Source organism: Drosophila innubila (genome assembly GCF_004354385.1).
Source record: "Drosophila innubila isolate TH190305 chromosome 2R unlocalized genomic scaffold, UK_Dinn_1.0 1_C_2R, whole genome shotgun sequence".
In the NCBI taxonomy this organism is placed as follows: Eukaryota; Metazoa; Arthropoda; class Insecta; order Diptera; family Drosophilidae; genus Drosophila; species Drosophila innubila.
This window is the reverse complement of record NW_022995374.1, coordinates 15,082,765-15,107,922: the sequence shown is the minus strand read 5'-3', so window position 1 is coordinate 15,107,922 and position 25,158 is coordinate 15,082,765. Positions and strand designations below refer to the sequence as shown.

At 35.9% G+C, this 25,158-nt stretch overlaps 1 protein-coding gene across 1 annotated transcript; it reads right to left on the bottom strand.

Annotated features, from left to right (window-relative positions):
- Positions 1–23,917, bottom strand: LOC117782847 (myosin light chain kinase, smooth muscle). The gene is made up of 9 exons (XM_034619905.1): positions 23,162–23,917; positions 7,602–7,692; positions 7,323–7,526; positions 4,848–5,085; positions 4,658–4,761; positions 3,647–3,799; positions 3,294–3,576; positions 3,044–3,221; positions 1–1,232 (listed from the first exon to the last, which is right to left on the bottom strand). The coding sequence occupies exons 1-9, from the start codon at positions 23,193–23,195 to the stop codon at positions 7–9; spliced, it is 2,511 nt and encodes an 836-aa protein (XP_034475796.1). The 5' UTR covers positions 23,196–23,917; the 3' UTR covers positions 1–6.
- Between the last annotated feature and the right edge of the window lie 1,241 nt (positions 23,918–25,158).

The following is a 25,158-nucleotide window of genomic DNA, read 5'->3' as shown; positions in this document are numbered from 1 at the left end:
TCTCTACTACTTCCCCGTTGCCTTCTCCTCCAGCTGAGCCTGTATGTGCCTGACATTCTGACCGCCACTGGAATGTCCATGGCGCTGGAAGAAGGCATTGATGGAGCTCATCGATCGGTATTCGAGATTATCGCTGATATGCCAATCGACACTGATGCTCTGATGGCGACCGACGGGATTGCGAATTTTCGTCTCATTGTATTTCTCCAGCAGATGCAGCAGACAATCTTTGGTGGTGTTGGCGGCCTCCTCCAGATTCACCGTCTGATGTGTGTCCGGCAGTCCAATGGGCACATCCCGGCTCATCTGATTGATGCGGAACTTGGCACGTCGACTGCTCGCTGATTCTGAGAGCAGGTGATTGCTGCTGCTGCTGGCGCTGGTGCTAGTGATGCTACTGGAACTTATTTTCGAGACTGACTTTTGGACATGGGTGCTGGTGCTGGTGCTGCTGCAGCTGCTCTTCGAATTGGCCGTGCTCATGGTGTTCACTGTAGACTTGCTGCGCCAACTGTCGGTGGAGTTGCCATTGCTTAGCTTGGGCATCTCCTCAATCGACTGCTGCAATCTCACGGAGAGCGAGCTGATCTTCTCCTGCTGCTGACCATCTTTAAAATGTGCCTGGCTTTGGCTGCTGCTGCTGCTGCTGGAACTGTTCAGCATGCTACGTTGTGTGGCTCTGCTGGTGGTGCTGCTGCTGCGAGTGGTGCTTGTCCATTTGTTGCCCTCCTGGGTGGTGCTGCTTTCAGTGCTGCTAGATTCCTTACCATTTTCCGTGGCATTGTTATTGCCGTCACCCAACTTGGTGTTGATCTCGGCCAGCATTAGCAGATGATCGGAGAGTTTGCGTATCTCATCCGCGAGATTAACACGCTCCCCGGAGCTGCGACGTCCCAGCAGGAAAGTCGTATCCGAATTGCGACGATCGAATGTGTGCAGATAGCTTTTCATGCTGCGCTGTTGCTGAGCGGTTGATTCGCTGCCGGAGAACTCGTCAAAGTTCTCGTTGAACAGGTGCTGCGGCGTGGGCGTGGCACATCCAGAGGCGCCAGAGGCATTCGTTGGTCCCAGGGGGAAGAGTTTCTCGCGGGACTCGTTGATCGGCGTGGTGGCCACAGATGCTGGACTATCCCCGCTGCGTGATTCCTCCTCATCTGCCGCTGCCTGCAACTCATCCGCTTGCTCATCATCGATCAGTGTCGCTATCGATTCACACGGCGATGGCGAACAAACTGTAAATGCATTGCAATTGATTTTAATATCGAGTTGAATACAATTTATCAATACATACAAATTAGAATTGATTAAGTGTTGTTAGCGCCAAGTGTTGAACAGTGACGAACCGTATCAAAATGTTTTCCAAAAAATTTCGATTTCGATACACATAAATACATGTACGATACATTTGTATTAAATCATGCTTATGAGACAAGTTGATTAGGTCCACAAAAAAGTTAGTAATGGATCATAATAGCTAACCCTACCAAGACAACACACTGTGCTCAAGATTCGCATCTTAACTTATGAGCTTTATTATGTTTTATAACTAATATGGAAATGGGGTAACTTTTCAAATATTTCAACATTTCTGACAAAGTTTCAGAATTCTTTCATATCTATATTATTATTAATTCTAAAAACTAATAACTTTTCGAAAACGTATCATTTTTATTTGCTTAAAAAAATTATTGATCATATTATACTTGATATTTTACTTAACTTTAACCTTTTTTTTTCAGTTTTTCTAAGCTGTTTTAATATTTATTAGATTTAAAACTTACACAATTAAAAGTCCTTAAATATAATATTGAATTGCATAGGTTTTTTTCTTGTTTTCCTGTTTTTTTTAAAAGTTAAGATAATACAACCATTTCTGTTTTTATTTATATTCAAATCCAAATAAAAACTTAAATAAAATCGGAGTAATTAAACTGTGTTTTGCAAGTGTTAATTACAAGTTCATATTTGATTTAGAAATGGTTAAGTACAGATATTAAATAACATTACTCAAGAAATTTGAAGAAAGAAAAAAGTTTTTATTAAAATGTGAATGAATTTAAGTATTCGGTAAAAGTTAAGATAATAGCAGTTGAAGGCTAATTAGAAAAATATTCTGAAACTTTTTAAAAATTTGACGTATCTTTTAAAATGTATATAATGAGTTTACATTTTACATTTATTACATAAATGAGCTCAGTAGTTATGCACGAAACCCTTTTAAATGGAATGATCTTTCAAATTGCTTAGGAATTTTGTAGCTGTTTCTTTTTTGTTTGTGGTGCTTTGATTTTTTTTAATCAATGATGGGGCTTACCTTGTCCGATAGTTCACAAACTGTGGCTAGGTGTTGAGCTAAACTTGAACTAGGTTGGGATAGTGTCTTGTTTTGGAATGTTTGTTTTTGGTTTGGAATTTGTTGTGGGTATGCTTGGATAAGAGTTCTGACTAATGTAGTTGAAAGAAGGTTTGTTTATAGTATTTCAAATTGAAGTAAGTATATTTTGGTATTACTCTTGTCATTGGCTGTCTTTATCACAGTGTCAAAACGCTAAGCGACTTATGAAACTAGTCAAATTTGGGTTAATAGAGGTAACATCCGCTATAAGGATGCGCTTAAAGCTAAATTTATGCTTAAAATTTAAACAACTTTGTAAGTAGTTGTTGTTGCTGTTGTTGTTGTTGACATGCCTTGTCTTACTCTCACATATACATGTACATACAACATAAGTACAATAGCTGATTAACATTTTATGTTAAAACACAACATTAATAGATAGACAGAGAGAGAAAGAGAGAGAGTGAGAACAAAAAATAAAAAGAGAGGGAGCAAGAAATGGAGTTTCCCCTCTCTGCACTTCTCATTGAGCCAACTTGGTATACATTCAAGTTAAGAGAACAACAATTAGTTATCAAGTTAATTATGTAATTTACAAATTGGTTGTGATTGCTCTGTCTGCCCTCCCTCGGCCAGCTCATTTGCCATGGATGAGGGCGTGACGGTCGCGCTGCCGCTGGGAGCCGCCTCCACCGCGACAGTACTCACCTCGGGATGAGGAGATGCTGTCCGTGCCATGGGGTCGTCGGGGATGCGGATAGCTGGTCTCATTTAATGGCGCTATCACATTGCCCTCAACGTCGAATACATACGGACTATTCGGATGCGTCTCCCAGCGCACTATGAAATTCTTTAAATTATCCTTGGTGGCATCCAGCTCTTTGTTCTATTGGGTAGGGTAAGAATATTGCTATATGTAGTGGTACTTGGTTAACTTGGCTGTTTGGGTTAGACTTACCTCCAGCTCATGTGTGCTGCATAGCTGTGCCAGTTCCTCGCTGTCCTCATCCTGTTCCGTCGCCACGTCCTCATTATCATCGTCATCCACGTCGGCTTCCTCGATTGTTTCCGTTGAATCCTCCGAAGACTCAGAGGCTAACGTTGTGGGCGATTCAGACTTCAGGCGCGTCTTGGCACTAACTGAACCGCTCTTGGCCATTGTTGTGGGGGCGTTGGGCGTGGCAGCGGGATGGTATTGCAGCCATTTGTGCTTCACACAATCGGCGGCTGTCATGCGGGTGCTGTGGGGGCATTTGGTTGATTAAAAGCTGCTGGCCTGGTTATGGCTAGACACTAATTAAGGGAACGCACCTCAAGTCCTTTACCAGTAGCTTTGCTATGAAATCCAGGCACTCCGGGGATATGCCATTAAAGCATTCATCCTCGAAATCGTATTTTGCAATGGTTACATTTGACATTGTTTCAATGTCGTTCTCGCCCATGAATGGCGACAGACCAGAGATGCTGTTATTGTTGTAGTTGTTTTTGTTGTTGTTGTTTCCGTTACACATATGTATGTGTGTGTGGGTGTGTGGGTGTGGCAAAGTCAATAAACATGAAATGTAAAAGCAGCGCACACAAAATAAATAAACACATAAAAAAAACAGCAGCAGCGTTTAATTAACTAAATTAAATTGACGCTTCTTGCAGTCACAGCAAGAGGGCTGCTGAATATTGAGGGGTGTGAAATGAAGCGGGTGGGGATTTGCGGTTTGACAGGAAACACCTTGTATAACATTTCTAAGACTTTGATTATTTAATTCTTGACTGCCGCAATATTCACAGATTTTTAATTAGTTTACTTTGCGCACAGGAGAAGCACAATCTCAAACTCAAATCTCCCCAACTTCTCAAATAAGAGAGAGCTCTGATTAAATTTTAAAGTGTCATGTTAAAAAGAAATACTTTTGATAGCGAAATTAAAATAAACACATTTATGTTACTGTCTTCAAAAAAAATATACTTCTTTTGTGGCTTTTTTAATAACCAAAAAATTCTAAAAAAAATTATGCTGTTCTATTTGATAGTTAAAAATATTTGTTACAGTTCTTAAAAATTTTAAATAACGTCTTTGTAATATTTTTCTTTGTGGCGGATTAAAATTAAATTTTTTCAAAATTCAGTAAATTTTTTGAATGCTGCCAAGGTAAATTTTAAATGTAAAAAATCAGTAGTTTTTATCACTTTTAAAATACTATTTTAATTCCATTAATTATTTATTATACTTATTTATTTATATACTATGTCATTCTAGCCCTCTTGTGCTAACTTCTGTGTAATTAAACGCTGTTTTATGAATTGTCTGGTCAATCAAGTACTTACAGCACATAGCATATAACGCCAACACTCCACATATCTGTGCCATATGAGATGCAGTCAAAGTTCACAACTTCTGGCGCCACAAACTCAGGTGTGCCGAAGAGTACCTAAAAAAAGTAAAAGTGATATTAATACATTATAAATATACAATATAAAACTTATAAATATACAATATAAAACTTAGTAAACCTACTCTCAGACGCTTATCGGGATCGAATTTGCGTGCCAGTCCAAAGTCAATGATCTTAATGCGATTGCCCTTTTGTGTTAGCACCAAAATGTTCTCAGGTTTAAGATCTAGATGGATAATACCGTTGCCGTGTATAAAGGCCATTGCCTCGCACACCTGACGTATAAACACACGACACACACGCTCCGTGAGCACAAATTCATCGTCCACAACACGATCGAATAGTTCACCGCCTTCAATGCTAAGGGAAGTACAAAAAAGATTAATTATTTTCAAAAATAATATTTAATTTAAAATGAATAAGGAAAATTAATATATAAACATAGAACATATATAACACACATGCAAGCTAATGCCAAAACCACAGTTAAAGCAACTATTTAGTAACTCCCATTTTAAATGCTAAATTTTTAGTTCATTTTAGTTGCCTTACCTGCCCAAACTATAATTTATTAAACTATTTATGTTATTCACAAGAGTTACGTATACATAACACGAAAATCAGATAATACATGAACATCTACCCAAGTGGAGTAAGTAATGCGCCTCAACTAACCTCCAATTTAACTGCTAAGCATTATATTCACAAATCTCATAATAATATTTGTCAATATAATGAAAGATGAAAACTAGGAATTCGTTTGTTTCTCTTTTCAAGACAGTTCAGGCGCTTTACTTGAAAATACTACATGTACTACAACAAAATTAAAAAAAAAACTGAGTACATTTATAAGAAAATTATATAAATATTTTTATAAAGTAAAAATACAAAGTGTATGGGTTTTTGTTTGTTTTTCGTTTGATTTTTATTTCTAGAACACCCCTGATTATCATTTAATCCAACTGTTTTGAAACACACAGTTAATAAATGGTTATAAAACTCCTATTGACGTATTCAAGAATCTAATACTGCAGTCTGTTTCATTTGCGTCACTGCATTTTAAGCTGCTTGTCATAAAACTCACGGTTTCACAGGGTGATTATTTCTCTTTATGCATATCGACAATTCCTTATTAGAATCTAATTTTTATTAGTTGCACTCTGATTGGAAACTAACTTAATGGCTGACAAAAAGCTGACTAACATGTCAATTCAATTGTCAGCTTGTGCATCGAATCAATTTAAGCCCTCAGATTTGTTTATTTATCTGATTCGATTGCTGCTAAATTGAACAAAAGTGCTTCATATGGCAATCGGCTTATCTGGCAGTATATTTATTATTATATACAGCTTATATCAGCATCAATTCTCCCTCCTATAATAATCGATATGACTTATGCGCTTTTGCAGATGCTAAATATTTGCCTTTGACATGAAATATTTATGTACAATCCAAACAACAATGACAATGCCATTGGAGTGCGGCAAACTAAATAAATATTATTGTTATTGCACTTTTGTTATTGTTGTTATTTGTTTTGTGGATTTTAGGAGCAGCCATGGAAATAAACTACAATTTTCATTAGGGACAATTTTCATTTTTGTGTAATTTGACAAAGAATTTTGTACTTGACCAAAAATATGTTTGCTGCATTTTATGAATATGCAAAGCGAAACAAGTTGGCAAGTAAACAATTAAGTTTTCTGCCAGACTCGAGGTAACAACTTACACAAAAGTAACAACAACAAGTCAGAATGTCTGACTGAAAGGTACCCTGTATCCATGAATAATTAAACTTTTTAGCATTTCAAATCTCTTTCTCTGCCAGACATGCTTACTTCTTATCTTGTATGTTTACAGGGTATTAAAAGTTGACAGCACAAGGACTGCATATTGTTGTCGAGCAGTTTTTACATAACACACTTTAGCCATGGAAATTAATTTAGCAAGAGACTAGACAATAAGTTGAACAAAGACACGTGACTTTATTGTTTTTCGTATTCTTTTATTGTTATTGTCGTAGAGTGTTTTTTTTTTTATTATTGTGACACCCAATGTGGGTCAAGGTCATTGCTTAATCTGTGCGCCATTACCTGTCTCCCATCTTTTTATGGCCCAAAACTAAACCCTTGTCAGTTTTCATTAATATCGAGAAAAAACAAGTGATAAAAAAAACTAAGAAGAACTCTGTGGGGAAGTGCGAACCTGTTGCTTAAGGTTTTGCTTTTTGTGCTCCCAAAAAAAGTAAAGAAACTTTTATAGTTGTGCGTTTGTGTGTATGTGTGTAGTGGACAGGGGGAGGGGTAGAACTTTACTACTTTACGATAATGTGCGTACGTGTAAATCGTATTTTATGCACATTTCCACTGATTGCAAGATATTGTGTCCCACAACAATGTAACAACAACAATAGAATGAAAATAAAAGTAGCAAAGGCATTCACAAAAGGCCAACAAAGTTATGAAGAAATTGCTTAGAGTTGTTGTAGTTGGCAACACACATGGAAGAATACACAGGACACAATCAACACACAAACAGTATACATGTACATATATATATATATATGCAAGCAGTCTCTGCCTTTTTGATATCCTTACAGTTCCAGGACGACGCACATCATTTTCTGATATTCGTATGCAGCATACAATTGTATAATGAGATGATGTTGCAATGAATTCATTATCTCCACTTCTCTCTCCACATTCCTCTTGTCCTCACGCTTCGGTATCGGCACAAACTTTGCTGCCAACTGTATTCCACTTGTCTTCTCCTTGCACTTGTAGACTGTTCCGAATTTACCGCTGAGAATTGTTTCCAATATGATTAGCACTGCAATGTTCAATGGGAACTCCATCGATTCTCCAACATGTACTTACCGTCCCACCTCACCAAGCACGTCGTACAATTTATGCGCATCCACATTGCGGTTTATGGTCACATCGCGCATCGGAAACGCCGGTTCCAAAACTGCCGAAACAAAGAAACAAAGAATGCAGAAAGTGGAGTATAAGTATCTGATAATAATCTACATACACATATCTGATTACACTATGAAAAATTAATTTTTCTAAATAACAGAATGTTTATGCAGAATCAATAAAGAGGTTCAATAATAATCAGAAAGACATTATCATTCACACTACCAAATTTTTTTTTAATTAGAGATTGTACAGTATATTGTATTATACGAGAATTTATGTTTATATTATATATCAAAAAAATATTATAACTAGTAATTTATTTATTATGCAATCAAAGTATTCCAAAGTCAACAGAACAATTTTTAAATTAAATTAAAAAAGATTGATATTTTGCAGGAAAAGTATTTTATGCCTTTAAATAATAAATATTAAATTATTAAACCCAACGAAATTGACTTAATATACTCAAGCGTAGCACTCTGCACTTTTCTTCGCTTTAAATCAATTTCTTTCAGGAAAATCTACTTGAAGTTCAACAAGTACACATGTTTCTTTTTTTTGGTTGACCTTTTTCTTTCGTTTTTCCTTTACTCTCTTGTATGTGTACTCAGAACTGCAGTAGCATAAAGAAGCCCAACTGAAAATATGAACAACTTGCAAGTATTTCTATCGACTCCAGTAAATCGGGTACTTGAAATATTGCATTCAATCATTTTGATTGTCCTCCCATAACAAATGCATTTAATATCGGCTATTATGGTCATATGTTTCCCCTAGCATTCGTCTTACCCTTCTGGCCTACTTGTCACATATTTCTCAACCATATTACAGACAATTTGTTGGGATTTCTTTATTTTTTCTTACTTTTCCTGCTACTTGTATTGTTATTCTTCTTATTCAAAAGGAAACCCTTTCTCAAAATATGTATTTTGTTGTTGTTATTATTGTTGTTATATCTACAAGTTGCCAAACAAATAAAAATGACTTCATTGAATTGAGTTCTGCAGCTGTGGGACACAATGGCAACAACAAGGACAAGTTAAGGCAGAAGGAGAATGACGACAACGATGACTAGGTTAAAATACTGTGTAAGCATACGTAGGTAGTTTTTTTTTTATACACAAACTGTGTTCTTTCAATACACTGTAAGCACATTAATGGACAATCAATAGTTCTAAAAATATATTAGCAAACCATAAACTAATTTTCTTATTTTATATTTACTATCAAAATAATTTTATATAATACCTATAAATATCTCAAATCTTTTAAGACAGTAACTGCTAGTCGAGCAAGTGTACTCTATTTTAGTATACCTATTTGTTTTTCTATATGCTTTTTAATATTTTTCCATTAAGCGTGAGCAATTCAAATTGTTATTTGGCCACAAAGGTCGACAGAGATTTGCCGGGTATCCGAAAAAGGATTCGGTTTGAGTTTGCAATTTAAATTATTGATAAACTGGCAGCACGTGGTAAAGGCCTTTTGCCAATGTGGTTGTTTTTGAGCAATTGGAATGCACTCATAAACGCCATCAGCTGGAAGACTGGAAAGCGTCTGCTCTATTAATATGCAAATGGCGCATATAAGTATGCTACGAAATGTACGATAAATCTTGAAAATCAAAGGCGAGCCCAATTTTTCGCTCAGTATGTGTGTCTATATGTGTGTGTGTGTGTGCACGTGTGTATCGAAGCGTAAGAGATGTGGAGGAGAAGGAGAAGGAGAAGAGAGAGCATCTTGTGTAAAAAACTTGGCAAATTCAAAGTGAAAGTTGAATAGAGGCATCTGCAGCATATGCATGTGTGTGTGTGTGTGTGTGTGTGTGTGTGTCTATTTGTGTGCAGTCAATCTTTTATGCGTGTGCAGCGATTGCTTCAACTTGACGCCATCTCACCATTTGCTATCTCTCTCACTCTTGCTCTCTATCTTTCTATCTGCCTAAACGGTTTTGGCACCAAATTTATGCATGTCTACTGCAATTTTTGAGTGTGTCTACGTGTGTGTGTGTGATGCTTTGAGTGCACTCTGCCAATAATGCGCACAATTTAAGTTTGCGCAAATACGCCCATTTGAATTAGTGTTGATTCGTTTTACTCATAGGTTAAAGATCAGCGACATATTCAATTGAACTATGGCAAAAGTGACTTTGGCAGGTGTAACAAACTTTTTGCCATCATAATTTATGGCCAGACAAAGCCAAATCAAACATTTTCACGCATACCGCTTATAGCGCAGACAAACACTCATATTTTATGCCACAGAAGACCAGTCTTAAACACACAGACACTCACATATGCATAGAGTGAAGTCAGCACATTCATTTCAGGTTTTGAGCTCATGAATAAATGAATTTATATCGACTCTGTTTGGCTGTTGAACTGCATTGCATATTTTCCTGTGCTTATCCTCTCGCCATTTTCCACTCGCACGTATGTAGCTGCTGCTTACATGTGTGTGTGTGTATGTGTGTGCGTAGGTGTACTTGCTGCAGTTTCGTATCTGACTTAGCTGCAACTTGTTTGTCTCAAAGCCTTACGAGCTGGATTGAATTGGATTGGGGATTGGGTATTGGGATTTATGCTGAGGCAACTGGCTGGCTATCGAGCTCGCAAATGTGCTTATAAACGCATCCAAATGGAGTCATAGAGTCTCTTATTAAGTGTGTGTGTGTGGCATGTGGCATATTGAGCTGACTGTGGCTTATGCATTACCGATTGACCTGGCATAGAAGTAGCTCGTGACAGACAAGCATGCAATATAATAATTCATAAAGATACATAAGTACCTGGTTGTATATACAGACTTTTCAATGTAACATTAAAAGCATATTTTTATAGTATTTTACAATTAACTTTGGGGATTATACAGTCATAAAGAAATTTTAATTTTATACGAATGTTTGTCAAAATAATTAAAATAACTTTGATGTTTTAAATGCTCTTTTTTTAAATAATGTTTTAATTAAATTTAAATATTATTAATAAGTCTAGCAGGAGTGCAATTAAAATGTTATTAGTTAACCATTAAGTTTAATTAAAATTTTGTCAATAAATCTGCAATTGCAAAGTAATTTCATTGAACTCCAGTTTAAGTGGCAAATGGCAGACAGCAGTTGACATTAGTTGTTTTTTATGCATTTAATATTATTTGCCACACCTCAAAAGCGTTCCAAGCCACGCCCTTGCAAATGTGGGCGTTGGCCATTGATAAAATGACGCTCGTTGCAATTTCTATCTACAAAAACTTTGTCAAGTTAATTTATGCACCATATCAAAAGAGCATTTTCAAGCGCGCTGTGTGAGTAGTAGAATAAATGAGGTACATGAAGAGCGGAGATATATAATATATATCTATATATATAATCTATTTAAAAGGCAAGTATATGTATTTGTATTTGCATGCACTCTCATTCAATTGAGTGCCGTCTGAAGATAGTAAAACGATTTTTTGTGCCAACGCCGGCAGTTTTTCTGATATGAAAATCAGCAGTTTTCCTTTGATTTGCCGACAGCAGTCACAGTTTTCCCAATCTCCCCCTCACACACATTCATATACACACACGTACACACAGACAATCGCACGCATACAATTTGCCCAATTTGTGCATTTTGGCAACTGTTGACAGTTTGGCCAAGAATCAGCGCTTTGACTTTTCCGCTGTTTGAGTTCTTATCATAAAAAAAAAACGAGAGGAGAAGCATTTTAAAATATTAAAGAAAAGTTTTTGCATGGAAATTTTACTTTGCTTTTTGATACCATAAGCCTGTCAGCAGACAGAGGGAGACTCCTCCACATACAGGGTATTTTACTGTGTGTCACTGATTTGTTGTTAATTTAATGAAATTTTTAATGCCTGCCATTTAAGAGCTTTAAAATTTTACAACAAATTGCTCAACAATTGTAAACTGTTGCACATCAAAATGATAACGACAATAACACACACACACACACACACACATGCATACTGGCACACACACAAGAAAAAAACATTATTAATGTGTCGCATTATGCATACGCCGCGTGTGCCACAAAAAAAGTACTTTTTGAGCAGACGCTCTGGCATTTTAATATGTATTGTATGTGAATATTGGAATGGCCAGGGAAGGGATAAGAGTGGTTGTTCTTTATTGGGTTTATACGTTTTTAATAATACTTTTTATGTCTGGCCAACTTAAACGTCTCTGTCTGCCCGCAAGCTCAAAACAATAAGCCAAAGTATGTCAAGCATTTAACGACAAGCATATTAATCCAACGAAATGTTTGCACAAAGATTAAACAAGTTCTCTCTTTTATATGTAAAGGTTAATATTATAAGAACATAATTGAAGCAATTTAGAAAGTTTGACAAAACGATTTCGACGGAATTCCGCTTTCTGCAATAAAGCTTAAGTTTAATAAGAAAGATATAATCAAACCATGAAAATTTTAGTACAGATTAATTTTGGGTCAGATATTCAAATAATATTATTAAAAAATTAAATGTATGCTAAGACTTTAGTTCAGTTCAGGAAATATTAAATGCATTTTTATTTTGAAAATGCGGCCAGTAAATATTTTTTACTTTACAGCTTCTCAAAGAAATTTATCTACACTGCTAAAATCCGGATAGTACTAACTGGTATACAGTGACAATTTTGGAATTTTGCGTTATTACTTTTTGGCCAGGCCAGAAATTATAGCTGACAGTGTAGCTGAATAATGGCGACTAGCATATGACAGACGACCAGAAAAACTGCTGCAAATACATCTGTTATTGTAGTTGTTGTAAGTGTTGTTTTTTCTGTTTTTGTTGTTGTCTGGTCTGTGCACTTTAATCAGCCTAAGTGCTGGCAAAGAAAAAAAAAAAAAAACTATCCCGGCAGCAGCAAACTGGCGAAATTAAAAATGGTAAAACTTTGCTCGTTTGCTGCTCCGTTGGCTGCTGCCTCTTTGTGTGTGACTGTGGTGCCATTTCAAATTGGTTATTACACGGAACTTGCCACATACTACAGACTACACTGCCACACTAACATATGCTGCAGTTTCTGAAGCTGTCGACGGTTTGTTTATATTCGTAGTTATTGTTTGCCTAGTCATAATGCGAAAATGAAAGTTGCAACACTTTTTAAAGCATGCTTTTGGGCACACGCCATTTTATTATTGCAACGGACATAAACAGTTATTATTATGTTTATTCTACCGCCCATGCTAATCCACAGGCAGTCAAACTTTCAATAACTTGAATAAAATTGCATAATATAATAAATGAAATTATTGTTAGCTTTGTGGCTTAAACTATTAAATCGTTTTATGTAAATAATTGTTAAAGCTAATTGTTAAATATTTTATTTAATTAAATTTTGTGTGTCATTAAATTATGCAATACTGAAAATTAGTTTTGGCGTTTAATTTAAAAATAAACATTTTATTAATGCATCATTAAAAGTTATTTAAACCTTTGCAAAAGTCCTATAATTGATAACATAAAATACAAATGCCAATTTACTACTAATTTGAATACATTAAATAAGTTTAATTCATGTGATTTTTTGTTTATTTAAAGCATTTACGGTATTCACAATTTATTTAAATTAATGTCAATTCACCAGCTACTTAATATGTTGCTTGAGCATACCTGAACGCAATTAATAATCAAATGCCGACATCAATTTATTTCTTACAATTGAATGCATTTGCGTTTTCTTCAATCTTGACGATAATCAATGGAACAAATGATAAATGACAAAGCGAATTTACTGGGCCTAAGATATGATTTTATTTTCGTTTTCATTTTCTTTTTCTTCGTATTTTTTAAACAAATGCGCTCGGTTCAGCGAACAGACAACAAATCAATATCAACAATGTCACCTAAAATAGATAAATACATATGCATATGTATGTATCTGCCCGGTGTGCAGATGTATCTGCAGCAACATGACAGCGACAGTAATTCATCTTCATCATTTTTGCATGCCATGCGTAAATCCGTCGCTACGCCCACGAATATTTTAGCATGGCCCAAACGACGGAGGAGCATAAAACATAAAAAAAGAAATGAAAATCGTTATGGCAAAATGAAAAGTAATAATCAGCAACGAGAAACCTTGGGATGCTAGAGAAATCCAGCCAACGAACCCACTAACCACGGAGAACAGCAAAGCCAAATGAGACTGACTGTGCTGTGTATGTGTGTGTGTGTGGGGATGTGCGGGTGTGAGTGTGTGTTAAGCTTTTCTAATGCACTGTCAAGTGTTCCAACTACCAACTGTTCCAAAGTGTGGCTGCGACCCACACGCGCACTTTCAAGTTTATGTTGCATACTTTTTTGGGCCACTTTAATTGCCCATTGACATTTAAATTTATGCCGAGTAAAAGCCGTGTGCGAGCAGCGCAAAAAAGTGCCAACTAACCGTGGGGCTGGGCTCATAAGACTTTATGATTCTAATGCCACTTGCCAATTTGAGACTAGGCCAATTTGATTATTTGCAGCAGGCAGGAAGAGAAAGTATCAATTAAATTTCTCATCAAGCTTGCTATAAAATAAGATTCAGTTCCACCTTAAAGCCAGAGCTCAAATTTATAGTATGTGAAACAATTACAATTATTTTTTATTTTTTACGCTTCATATATAAATTTTTTTTAGAGTATTTAAGTGTCAGCCTTGCCAATTTCTATCATGTTTATTGCAGCAAATAAAATTAGCATTAGTAATTTGTATTCATGTGTGGTAAGTGTGGTAACAAATTGAATGCTGCCTGCTTGAATTTTCATTTTCATTTTCATTTGTACTTTTATTTCATTATTTTTCATTTGCATTGCTGTCGATTTCATTAAGTGCCAAATTTCATTCAGATCGTACACTTTGACTAAGCAAGTAATTTCTATGCATTTCAATTATTTTATTCCTCATTTTTTTTGGATTTTTTTAAGTCTTACAGTTCATTAAGTTGTTTAATTTAGATGGTAGGCGCATAAAACACGCATACGCCATGTGGGTTGATGACAAAAAACATTGTCGGCATTTGTTTTTTGCTCTAAAAGCATTTCTGCCTCGTACATTTCTTAAATTGTTTTTTACCAAACACTTTGCGGTCGTCCCTCAGTCTGTGCTCGGGCGCCATGGCCAAGCCTTTGGCATCTTGTTCCATTCACACTCGCACTCTCTTTCTCATGTTGGCTAACCCTTTGCACACACATTCATTACGCTGGCTTTTGTGGGTGTGTGTAGGAATATTTCGCGCTTATGTGTGTATAATCAACGCTGCTATTCGAGCTCTGTCTGTATGAGTTTCCTGTTTTGCTTTTGCCTTTGCCTTTACTTGCTTTCAAATTTATGTTTTCTCTTTCAGTGTTTTTATTTTTATTTTTTTTTTGGCAAAAGTTTCAAGCGTTTAAAGCCAAATGCCATAAAATTTATATCAGCTGAAAAGTGCTGTCTACATGACATCAAACAGCTCTTCAGCAACAGCAAAAGGAACAGGCATGAGCAACGCTAATTGATTGATGTGAGCACAGCAATTTCAAGGCAATTTCAAAGTTCAACAATGGCTCAACAATGGAACAGGATGGTTGGCGACAGACGCAGACAGGACCACACAAGATGTATGCAAAGGGCCAGTTGACAGCTGCAAAAGATAAACACAAGAGACTTTACTCTCTCTCCTTTCCATCTACGTTCATGTCTCCTGCAAATCCTGATGCAATCACTGCATTTCTTTCTTTCAATTTAGTCTTTTTTTTTTGCCATGTCAGCAACAGGAGCAGCCAAGTCCTTTTAGTAAAAGTGCTACTCGCATTCAAAATGCACAACAACTATTTTTAAGGCTGTCTAACGATGTGCCACATATACGAGGATACGTTGCCGCTGATACGTTGCCAAAGATAAGGCCGCAGTGAACTCATTAAAAGTTTTTAGTTAAGTTGCAACAAAACGGCAAAAGGCAAATGGCAAATGGCAAACTGCAACCTGCAACTGCGACAAATGCTTAACGTTGCAAATAAAAATGTGCAATGTCTAAATAATAAACAGGCCGCAATTCGTCGGCGTTTAATTAATTTAATGAGCTGCCGCGCGACACCAGTTCTATGTGTGTGTCTGTGTATGTGTGTGTCTGTGTCTGTGTGTGTATATGTAGCCCAGTCGATGTCTGCCTTCGCTTGCTAATGACTTATGAGGCAACCCCAACCAATTTTCTCTGCAACTCGTTAGCATATAACCCCAAAACAGTTTACAGTCTGCTGCTGCAATAACCGGCAATATTTTGTCATCGAAAATGGCTGTTACCTGGTGCTTAGTTAATTATTGGCTCTTGTGGTGACCAGCGACATAATGTATTAATTTATAACACGCATACGCCGCGTTGCACAGTTACGGTTATGAGTCTGCCAGCAACAGCTTCGACCGCAACGAGTTAATGATACAACATCACTTTTCAGGCTGCCTTTGGAAACTTTTTCATTGTTTTCGTGGAACGGGGACATAATCAAAGGATGACAAAGGCTGAACAGAAAAAAATGTAGCTGCTATTGAGCTAAAATCTAGTTTTATAGTACTTCAAAATGTTGATTTTTAAAATACTCCCAGATTTTAAAATGTTTTTTTTTTTAATTTTCAAGAATTGAATTTAGAATTTTATCCCAATTAAATATTTAATTGTAATGTTTTTTAATATAAAATCTAGTTTTTTACTTTTGTTTTAAATATTTAATACATTTTATTAGAAAACTACTTTAAATTGACGTTAAATTATTAATGAAATAAGTTTAAAAATAGGATAAAAAGTTATTGAATAGGTTTACAACAGTATATTATAATAATATATAATGAGGAATTACAGAAATTAGTTTAGTTTGAACAAAGTTAGAAATGTTGAAAATCAATCAAAGTTCTAATTAAACACGTGCCATTACAAAGCATGTATTTATCTGCCCTTAGTCCAGCCCACGCAGCGGAAAACCACTTGAAAAAGAAAGCAACGCAGCCACAGCACCAGCAACCAACAACCAGCAACCACATACCACCAACTAGCGGTAAGAAGCCTACAGTCCAGCTGCTGAACAAGAACACGAGCCACAACAAACAAGAGCAAGTTTGGGGCATGAATCAAAGGCGAGGCACGATGGCCACAGACGCCGTGCCGTGCCGTGCCGATGGTTGGTGGCATTTGTGGGTTAGCCTCGTGTAGCAGTGGCTACTGTGGTGGCTTCAAGAGTGGCGGGCAACATTAGTGAACACATATTTGCACTCAAATTGAATTGAATTTTGGCCATAATCTAATAACAACGGCGAAATGCCAATTTCGAATTTGCGAATGGCGAATCTGCGAACTATATACGAAAAATGTTGAAGCGGAAATGCATGTTAACAGTGGCTGACTGGGGAGGAATGTACTCGATTTTGGCATAAATAATTAGTTCACTTTGGAAGGCCATTCGTTGGAATTTTGTTTCGGCGGATCAGCAAAAATAAATCAATTAACGTGCACAAACAAAACAATTAATCAAGATGCAGGTTTTTAGTTACATGCGAGAATGCGCAGCCGGAAATGAGGTAATTGAAAAGCCATCGATTCCAATGACAGTTCATGTGGTGTGTGTGTGAGTGTGTGTGAGTGTGTGGCGTCATTGGCACCACTGGAGACAACAGCACCACCATCACCACCATCGCCATCAGCTGCAACATCTGCTACATGTTCACACGCGCAGCTGACAACAATTTGTTAAAATTTAACGCTTTATTTACTGCTGACTCGCTGAATGCTTGCACCACTGTGAGAACAGGGACAGTTTACCGCTCCCCCCACCCTTCCAGATACCCACGCTCTACATCAACAACGCCCTGGACATTGTAACGTGTCCACGCCGAACGACAGTTTGACATCTCTAAATAAAGTTTGCAGTCTAGCTACGTGTTCAAACAAACACATACACGCCACACACACACACAGGTGCACAGACACATACATAGATACAACTATTCACACTCAGGGGAAGCTTGACAATTTAATGGTGTTGAGGTTATTTATACAATACGCTAGCTGCACTCGTTTAAATATTCAGTACTTTGCAGCCAATGACATGTCCAGAATCAGGTGTTACCAACGAACTACATCTTAAAGCGATAACTACAAGATAAAACGACTAATTACTCAACTATATTCGATTCAGTTTTATCAGGAAATAATTCAATGACAACGAGAATTCTTTTAAATAATAAAAAAATCACTCAAAGAAGACAGTTGAATAATTATAAAAGTATTCATAAGAGATGTTGAAAATCCTTATACAAAATCCTGTAAATAAGAATATATTTAATAACATAAGAGGTGTTCAATCAATATTAATCAGCTTATGCCGCTTTTGTGTAATCATCTATGAGTAAAGCAGCTTCTGAATTAAAGCTCTGGACTCGCCTTTACTGCCTGCGAAATGGCTCATAACTCACTGTTGAAACAGTTTATATGAGAGAAAACCGAGTTACTCAGTTAATGGTCAGCTGCATTTAATTTGGACAAGCACTCGAAATTAATGATCAGTTTGTTGGTTACATAAAAAGCATTTAATATGTGAAATGAACAGCAACAACGTTAAGAGTAAGAATAACAAATAACAAATTACAAACAACACTTAAAGTCTTATTACATTTTAAATGCAATTGCCCAACAGTCATTCAGTTCGACAATAATTAAGGGAAACAAAAGCGAAATTGCATTCGAACGGCACTCGAGGCGTTTAACATTGCGTATACGCAATGTGAGAGCATAAGCTGATTAGGTAGAGCACGAAAAATCAACAGAACAATTGTTCGAAACTGCAATTTTGATGTACCGACAGTTACCAGAGGCTCGTAAATTACAAGCGAATTGTGTGAAAATTTGTAGAAATGGAAAATGGGAAATGGAAGTGACAAAGGGAAATGAGGACTGTGTTGTTGTTCGTGTTTTTAGATGCAAATCAAATGGACTGATGATGACCCATGTGAAACTGATGTTGATGCTACGGCTAATAAATAAAACAAATGAGAGCAACATCTGATGCCATTTACATAATTTCAATTATTTTTGCAACTGACGCGAAGGCAGTGTCTAAGCAAGCAACAACTATGACAACAACAACAACAACAACAACAACAACAACAACAGCATCAACAACAATGACAATAATGTTTGCAATATGGAAATTACAGTTTGCACATTTTGGCGCGAAATGTCTATATGAAAATTGTGTAGCAATGTGTGTGTTACTAAGTGTGTGTGTGTGTGTGTGTGTTTGTGTGTGTTGGTTTGTTTAGTTTGCATTTGGTAAATGCAATCTTAACAAGACTCTGGCCGCTGTCTGCAATACATTAAATTGCAATTTTAATTTGTTTAGCATGTGCTGCGCTTATTCTTCCCTCTCCCTCACACTCTCTGTGTCTCCTCTCTTTTTCTCTGCATGGTTAGTTGCCTGTGGACCACATGGCGTATGCGTTATAGCCTTATAGACATACGTACATATTTACATATATGCATGCACTCACGCTTTGTCTGCAATTTTAATGTTGCTGCTGTTGTTGTTCCACCTGCATCTGTGGCTCAGACAACCGCCAGATACTTGTGCATTAAAAATTTAAATAAAATTGCAGAGGAAACAACGTGAAAATGGGAATGAAAATGCTATTGGGTATGCCATATATGAAAATGGCTATTGGATTCAGCTGTACGTGTCTCTTTCATTCTTTCACGTCATCCTTCTCACTCTTCCGGTCACATTCTCTTTCTCTCTTTCGCTGCTTTGTTATTTCAAACAACAGTTCAATTGCTTACGACAATAAACATTTGAATATGCTTGAAGTCAGTTTGTTGCGGTGGCATTTAAATAGGCTTATATGTATACACAGACACATATAAACATTTTTTATTTGTTTTATATATACAAAGATATACATGACTTTTAATTATGAAAATTATTTTGATTTATTTGATTTGCATGTTAGCAGTTGCTTAGTTTTAATCTTCATTTAATTAAATTTATGTATATATGTATTTTTAAAAATATATTTAAAATGCTAGATTCATGCACAATTTACTTGCTTTATATTTATCTGCGTCGGCATACCCCTAACAAAATTTCTTCAAAATATGTGTGTGTGTGTCTCAGTTGTCGTTCGTGCGAACAATATACGAATATTCATTAAATTTTGGTTTCTTGCCAATATCCAAGCGCATAGACACAGAGACATAACCACATTCATTCAGCATTTAAATCTATATTATATATTTAGCTGTCAGCAAAGTCTAAACAAAAGAAATGCTACCCAAAAAAAAAGAAAAGAAATCACATGGGGAAGTAATTGCTAAGCAGGAAGACTGCATCTTTAAATACGTATTTACGTTATTAATTGACATAATATAATACACACTATTTAAATATTCATATAGTGCTTAATACAAATTCATTGTGTAAACCAATTTGTCGATCATTAGTACAGCAACAACAATAAAAATCCCCCAAAAGAAATGCTGCATGAGACAATCGCGAGGAATTTGCAACGTCAAATGAAGTGAATATCAACGAACGACCTTCAACATGAAATGCGACGTAAAATAAAATTTATCTCAATTATATATATATATATAAACACATGTATTTGACTGAGTGTGTCCATGTGTGTATGTGTGGGTGTGATTGTGTGTGTTCGCTGCTTTTCATTTTCGCTCATTTGCGCTGCCTGCTGTTTTTTTGGGGGTGGGGAAGGGGCGGCGAAACTCTGAGACAAGATGTGAAAAAATGTTGTGTTCTTCTCTCCATGTGTGTGAGTGTTTGCTTTACATTCACCTTGACAGCGTACAAAAATTAAAAGCAAAATGAAAATTATTTTGATATTTGTGCGGCAAACGCGTAAAAAATAATGAAATATGTATCCATCTAAATACAGTGAAAACTTGTTAAACAACATTAAAGAAAATATTCAACAAATTGTTCAACTTTATACTGTAGAAAATATGAAAATATAAAGCATTTGGGCTAAGAGAAACATAATTCCATAGTTTGATATTTATTGTTTGAAATTGTAAGAAATTGTTTGCCTTACAATGTGCTCACTGTGGCCAGCAATTTCTTAGCTAAATATACAGAAATTTTGAGCATTTAATGACGCCAACATGAGGCGTTGGCCAGCATTTTTATGCATTTTGTTTAAATGTTTAAACAAAAAGTATATATAAAATGAAATATACGCATTTATTATTTGATTTAGCTATAGCTCTTGGCGCTTATAAAGTAATTGAATTAAATTCAAATTCCAAGTGTTAAATGCATTTTTTTTATAAACACAGAAAAAATAAATAAATGTAATTTTATTAACGAGTATTTTTAATTTCTCTGTGGTTTGGCAATTTCCGTGCAGTTGCTGTTGAAACTTTTCATTTCCGCTGACCATTAAAGTTTCTGTGTGAATTTGAGGCAAGTTCGAATGTAGCTCAATGACTGAACTCAGATAATTTGCCACTCGTTCAGAACCCAAAGCGGAAATTGAGAAATCAGCTTTCGCACCATTAGCACATAATTCAGCTGTGACAAACAGCCCATACACACGCAGAGAAAAGGTGACAAAGATTTAAAGACACACATTTGCACGCAGAAAAAAGTGAAAAAGGATTTCTAATCCCACACCTGTAGACAAGTATTTCCGTTTGTTGTTATTTGCCAATTTGAGAAAACAGCCTGGGAAATCGAGCCGCCGCAGAGCAACCCTTTTTTTTTTTGGCTTTTGGGCGTGACAAAGGCGTTGTGAGGTTGCCCGACACTAAATCACAACGCCTGTGTGCGGTCACAACCCGAGCACAAACCAAAATCACGCAGCGTGTCGCATACCCTGTAACCTACAAGCAAAAGCCATGTTTTCAGTCAGAGAGATTTATTACAATTCAACTTATTTATATTGACTTTAATTTCTAACTTGCTTTGCCAAAATGTTTTACTGACAATATCCTATCTCTAAGGACTCTGAATTTTGAGTTCTTACATATTTTTAAAAAATGTTCATATAGGGTATCGTTTAGTACATCACTTGCTTTCCACACATTTACTTGTTCATTCTTCAACATTTGCTTTTTCGAATTTTTTTGCGCTTTACCCCTCTCATTTTTCAAATTGCTTCGCGCTTGCCATTTTTCATGCTACATGCTTTTGCCTTTTATTCTGTTCTGTTCTTTTTATAACTTCTCTTCTATTTTTATTTCGTTGTCTCGCATTCTGTTCGTCCGACTACTTGACACTTCCGTTTCCGTTTGAGTTGGCCTGACATTGTCTTAGGTTTCTAAGCCAGTGCAAATTTTCAAAGTAAAGCCACTGTAGTTACAGTTACGCATACGCCGAGTGTGCCCGCCCATCCCCCTCACCAATGTCATACAAATTTAGGTTCATTTTGTGTGACGTTTATCCTTCAGCGCCTTTTTGTACCCAAAACTTTAATATGAGAAAAAAGTAAAAAAAAATACATTTGCTTCCAGTGTTTTATGCGTAAAATTTATTGTTTCTGACAATGAAAATGGCGGCGCAAACGTTTCCTGATCACAGGCCGTCTTATCTATAGACCCTTTGGTTTTTTTTTTTGCCTGTATTTTTTTTTTGGCTTCCCATTGTCGTATTTTATTGAAATTCATGTATTTTTAAAAGCCTTGGCCATTTGCTAGCTGCACAGCATTGGCTCTAAATCGTTTAAGCATTTGTATTTTTTCGCTTGATTTTTACAGATATTTTGTTGGTATTTGCTTTGGTTTGGCATCGACTTTTATCTGTGCATAAAAGTTAATGTTTTGCATCATGGCCCCAAAATGTTTATGTGCCAGCTCTATTGGCCCTTTATTAAAGCGTAGTTAGGAGCGATAACTAAATTGCCAAAGACCTAAAATGAAACAGCTGCTAATCTATAGATTTGTCTTGATTTGATTTGTCTATTAGCAGTTGCTGTTTTCTAGCTTTATGTCCAAGTCTAAATGGTGAATCCCTTTGGAGTTTTGAGAAAAAGTGAGAGTTATCTGCTGACAAATGCCCAGTAAATATATTTGCGAGCAATTCTTTTTATATTTTTATTAAATTATGATTTCCTTTAAAAAGATATTTAAAAAAAAAAACACTTAATTTTTTTTTTATTAATTAATTAAAGTGAGTATAATTAACTTCTTAACTTCCCTACCTTAACATTATAATTCAAATTCTATTAGACATTCGTTGACACGTTATACATATTAGTTACTGTAATAAAGCAGTCAAAACTTCTGTAACGGCTTTTTAATGCCCAATTCACAACCGATATCAATATCATATTATTTTACGACGTTTATCAGTAGACGAGTACATATGAGTAGATATTTATACAGTGAAACAGCCAACAGCATTCTCTTATCTTTTATCACTTCTCACTGATAAAAGTATATACAATACGTATACGCAGCGTTGTTATTTATAGTATATTTTCCTCAATTTCTTTGGTCAGTTATCAGCTATGGCATTTAAGTGATACCGATTAACGTTTAGTTGGTTGAACTTACCACCTTCCGGCTCTGAATCATCTATGTAGATCATTTTGCTCTTTCTGCGTCCCTTGGCGCTGGGTTGACGTAGACGAGTGCCCGTTTTGGCTGTTATACTTCACGTTAAATATATAAGAAACGGTTCTTTATTTTCCTTGTTATATTTTTTCAATTTTTAAACGAATATTTGGTTATTTACGAGCTGCTTTCTATAATATTTTAACACAAAATTCTTTTTTTAACACAAAACATTTTCTTTTTGCGTTGTGGCAAAAATTTGTGTATATATATATTTTTTTTGAAATGAACTGAACTTCACTTCACAGCAAGATTTCGTTTTCTATTTTTGCTTTTTTTATGCTACGCACTTAAAAAATGAAATGGAATTATTTGGTGTTTTCTATAGACATCGATGAATTTTATTTATAGCCTTGACTTATTGCACGTTGCGTATGCGTAATATTGGCCAAATTTTTGTTGCTGTGTTTGATTTGAGTTTTCCTTTGAGCTGAAGCTGACTTATTATTTTTCTTCTTTATTTTTGTTCTTTTTTTTGTATTTTTTTACTTTGATTGCGTGCTATTGTGTCATCGTCATCGCGAGCGAGCGTTTTGCATCAAACTGTTTTTGGCCTGCGCCACATTATTTGATTTGGGCCGCTTTCGACTGGCGTTGCCAATATTTTTCTTTGTGCTTTGCGCTCTTGGCGCTCAATTATAAATGTGTTTTGCCTGATAGCAGGCAGTCAGCCAGGCTGGCAGTTATTGTGGCAGAGAGGGAGAGGAGTGGTGGTTAGGGCAGAGGGGCAGGGGGTAGGTGGAGCCAGCACATTGCGACTTGTCGCCGATCGACTCTCAGGCTAGCCCAGTGCCAGAATACAGTGCAGCGCAGTGCTCACGAGCGTTTCTATTCTATCTATAAATAAACAAAAAAAAAGATACAAATACACGCTGTATCTATAGCTTTGACTGTGCCTCTGTCTCTGTCTCTGTATCTGTGCCTGTTTCTGTTGCTGTTTAGTTATAAAAATAAATTGCAAAACAATTTGTATGTTGCGCTCTCTCCCCTCTCCCTATCTCTCTCTCTCGCATTAATTCTCTCTCTTGTTCGCTCATTTTTGCGCTAAATGAAAATGATTTTTCCTGTTGTCGTTTAGCACATTTTTGTAGTGTAATTTTTTGGCAACACTGCTCCACCTGCTATACATATTTACACATTTACATACATGCCACAGTACACAGACACTATATTTGCATGGCTTCCTATTGCCACATATTCTCTCCTTCTGTCTGCTACCTCTTATCTGCCTCATACAACTTGTTGCCTCTGTCAGCTGCATTTTTTTTTGCCTGAGGCATGTGTCACGTTTTTGGCTAAAAGTTTCATTCTCTCTGTTGCTTATATCACATCATTGACCTTCGTTAAGATTTGCCTTATCAAACACTCTTCGATATGATAATAAATTCACATTAAGTCTTGTTGTATATAACATTTTTATAAGATAAACTATAGCTATTGCCTTTGATAGTGTTATTAGATTGTCGAAAGCGAATGGTATGCGATATTTTGGGCGCTGAGCTGTATTTCTACTTCCTGGTGTAATTAAATGTGTTGAGGCTGATATACAAATTTAATTTATTGGCGAAATATTTTACTGATGATGCAAAATGATTACATAAGTTTTTAATATTAATAAATGCTTCAATTATAAGTACGTTTAATTGGACAGCCACATTTTGAGCAAAATAAACTACGTGAAATCTTTTATAAAATTAATAAACTATCTTAAAAGTTTAGCTGTCTATTTATAGATTAAAAACATTTCTATTATAAAGATCTTTATTTAATTTCTTTAGTATTATGCTAATATGAACATAATTTAGTGAATTTAAATATCATAAGCATTCAAAATCGTTTTGTTTTCATACTAAAGCTGAACAAATAGAAAGCGTGACATTCATTCCTCACATTCTTTGCCTATTTAAGAACTTTTAACTTAGCCAAGTCTGGCGTGA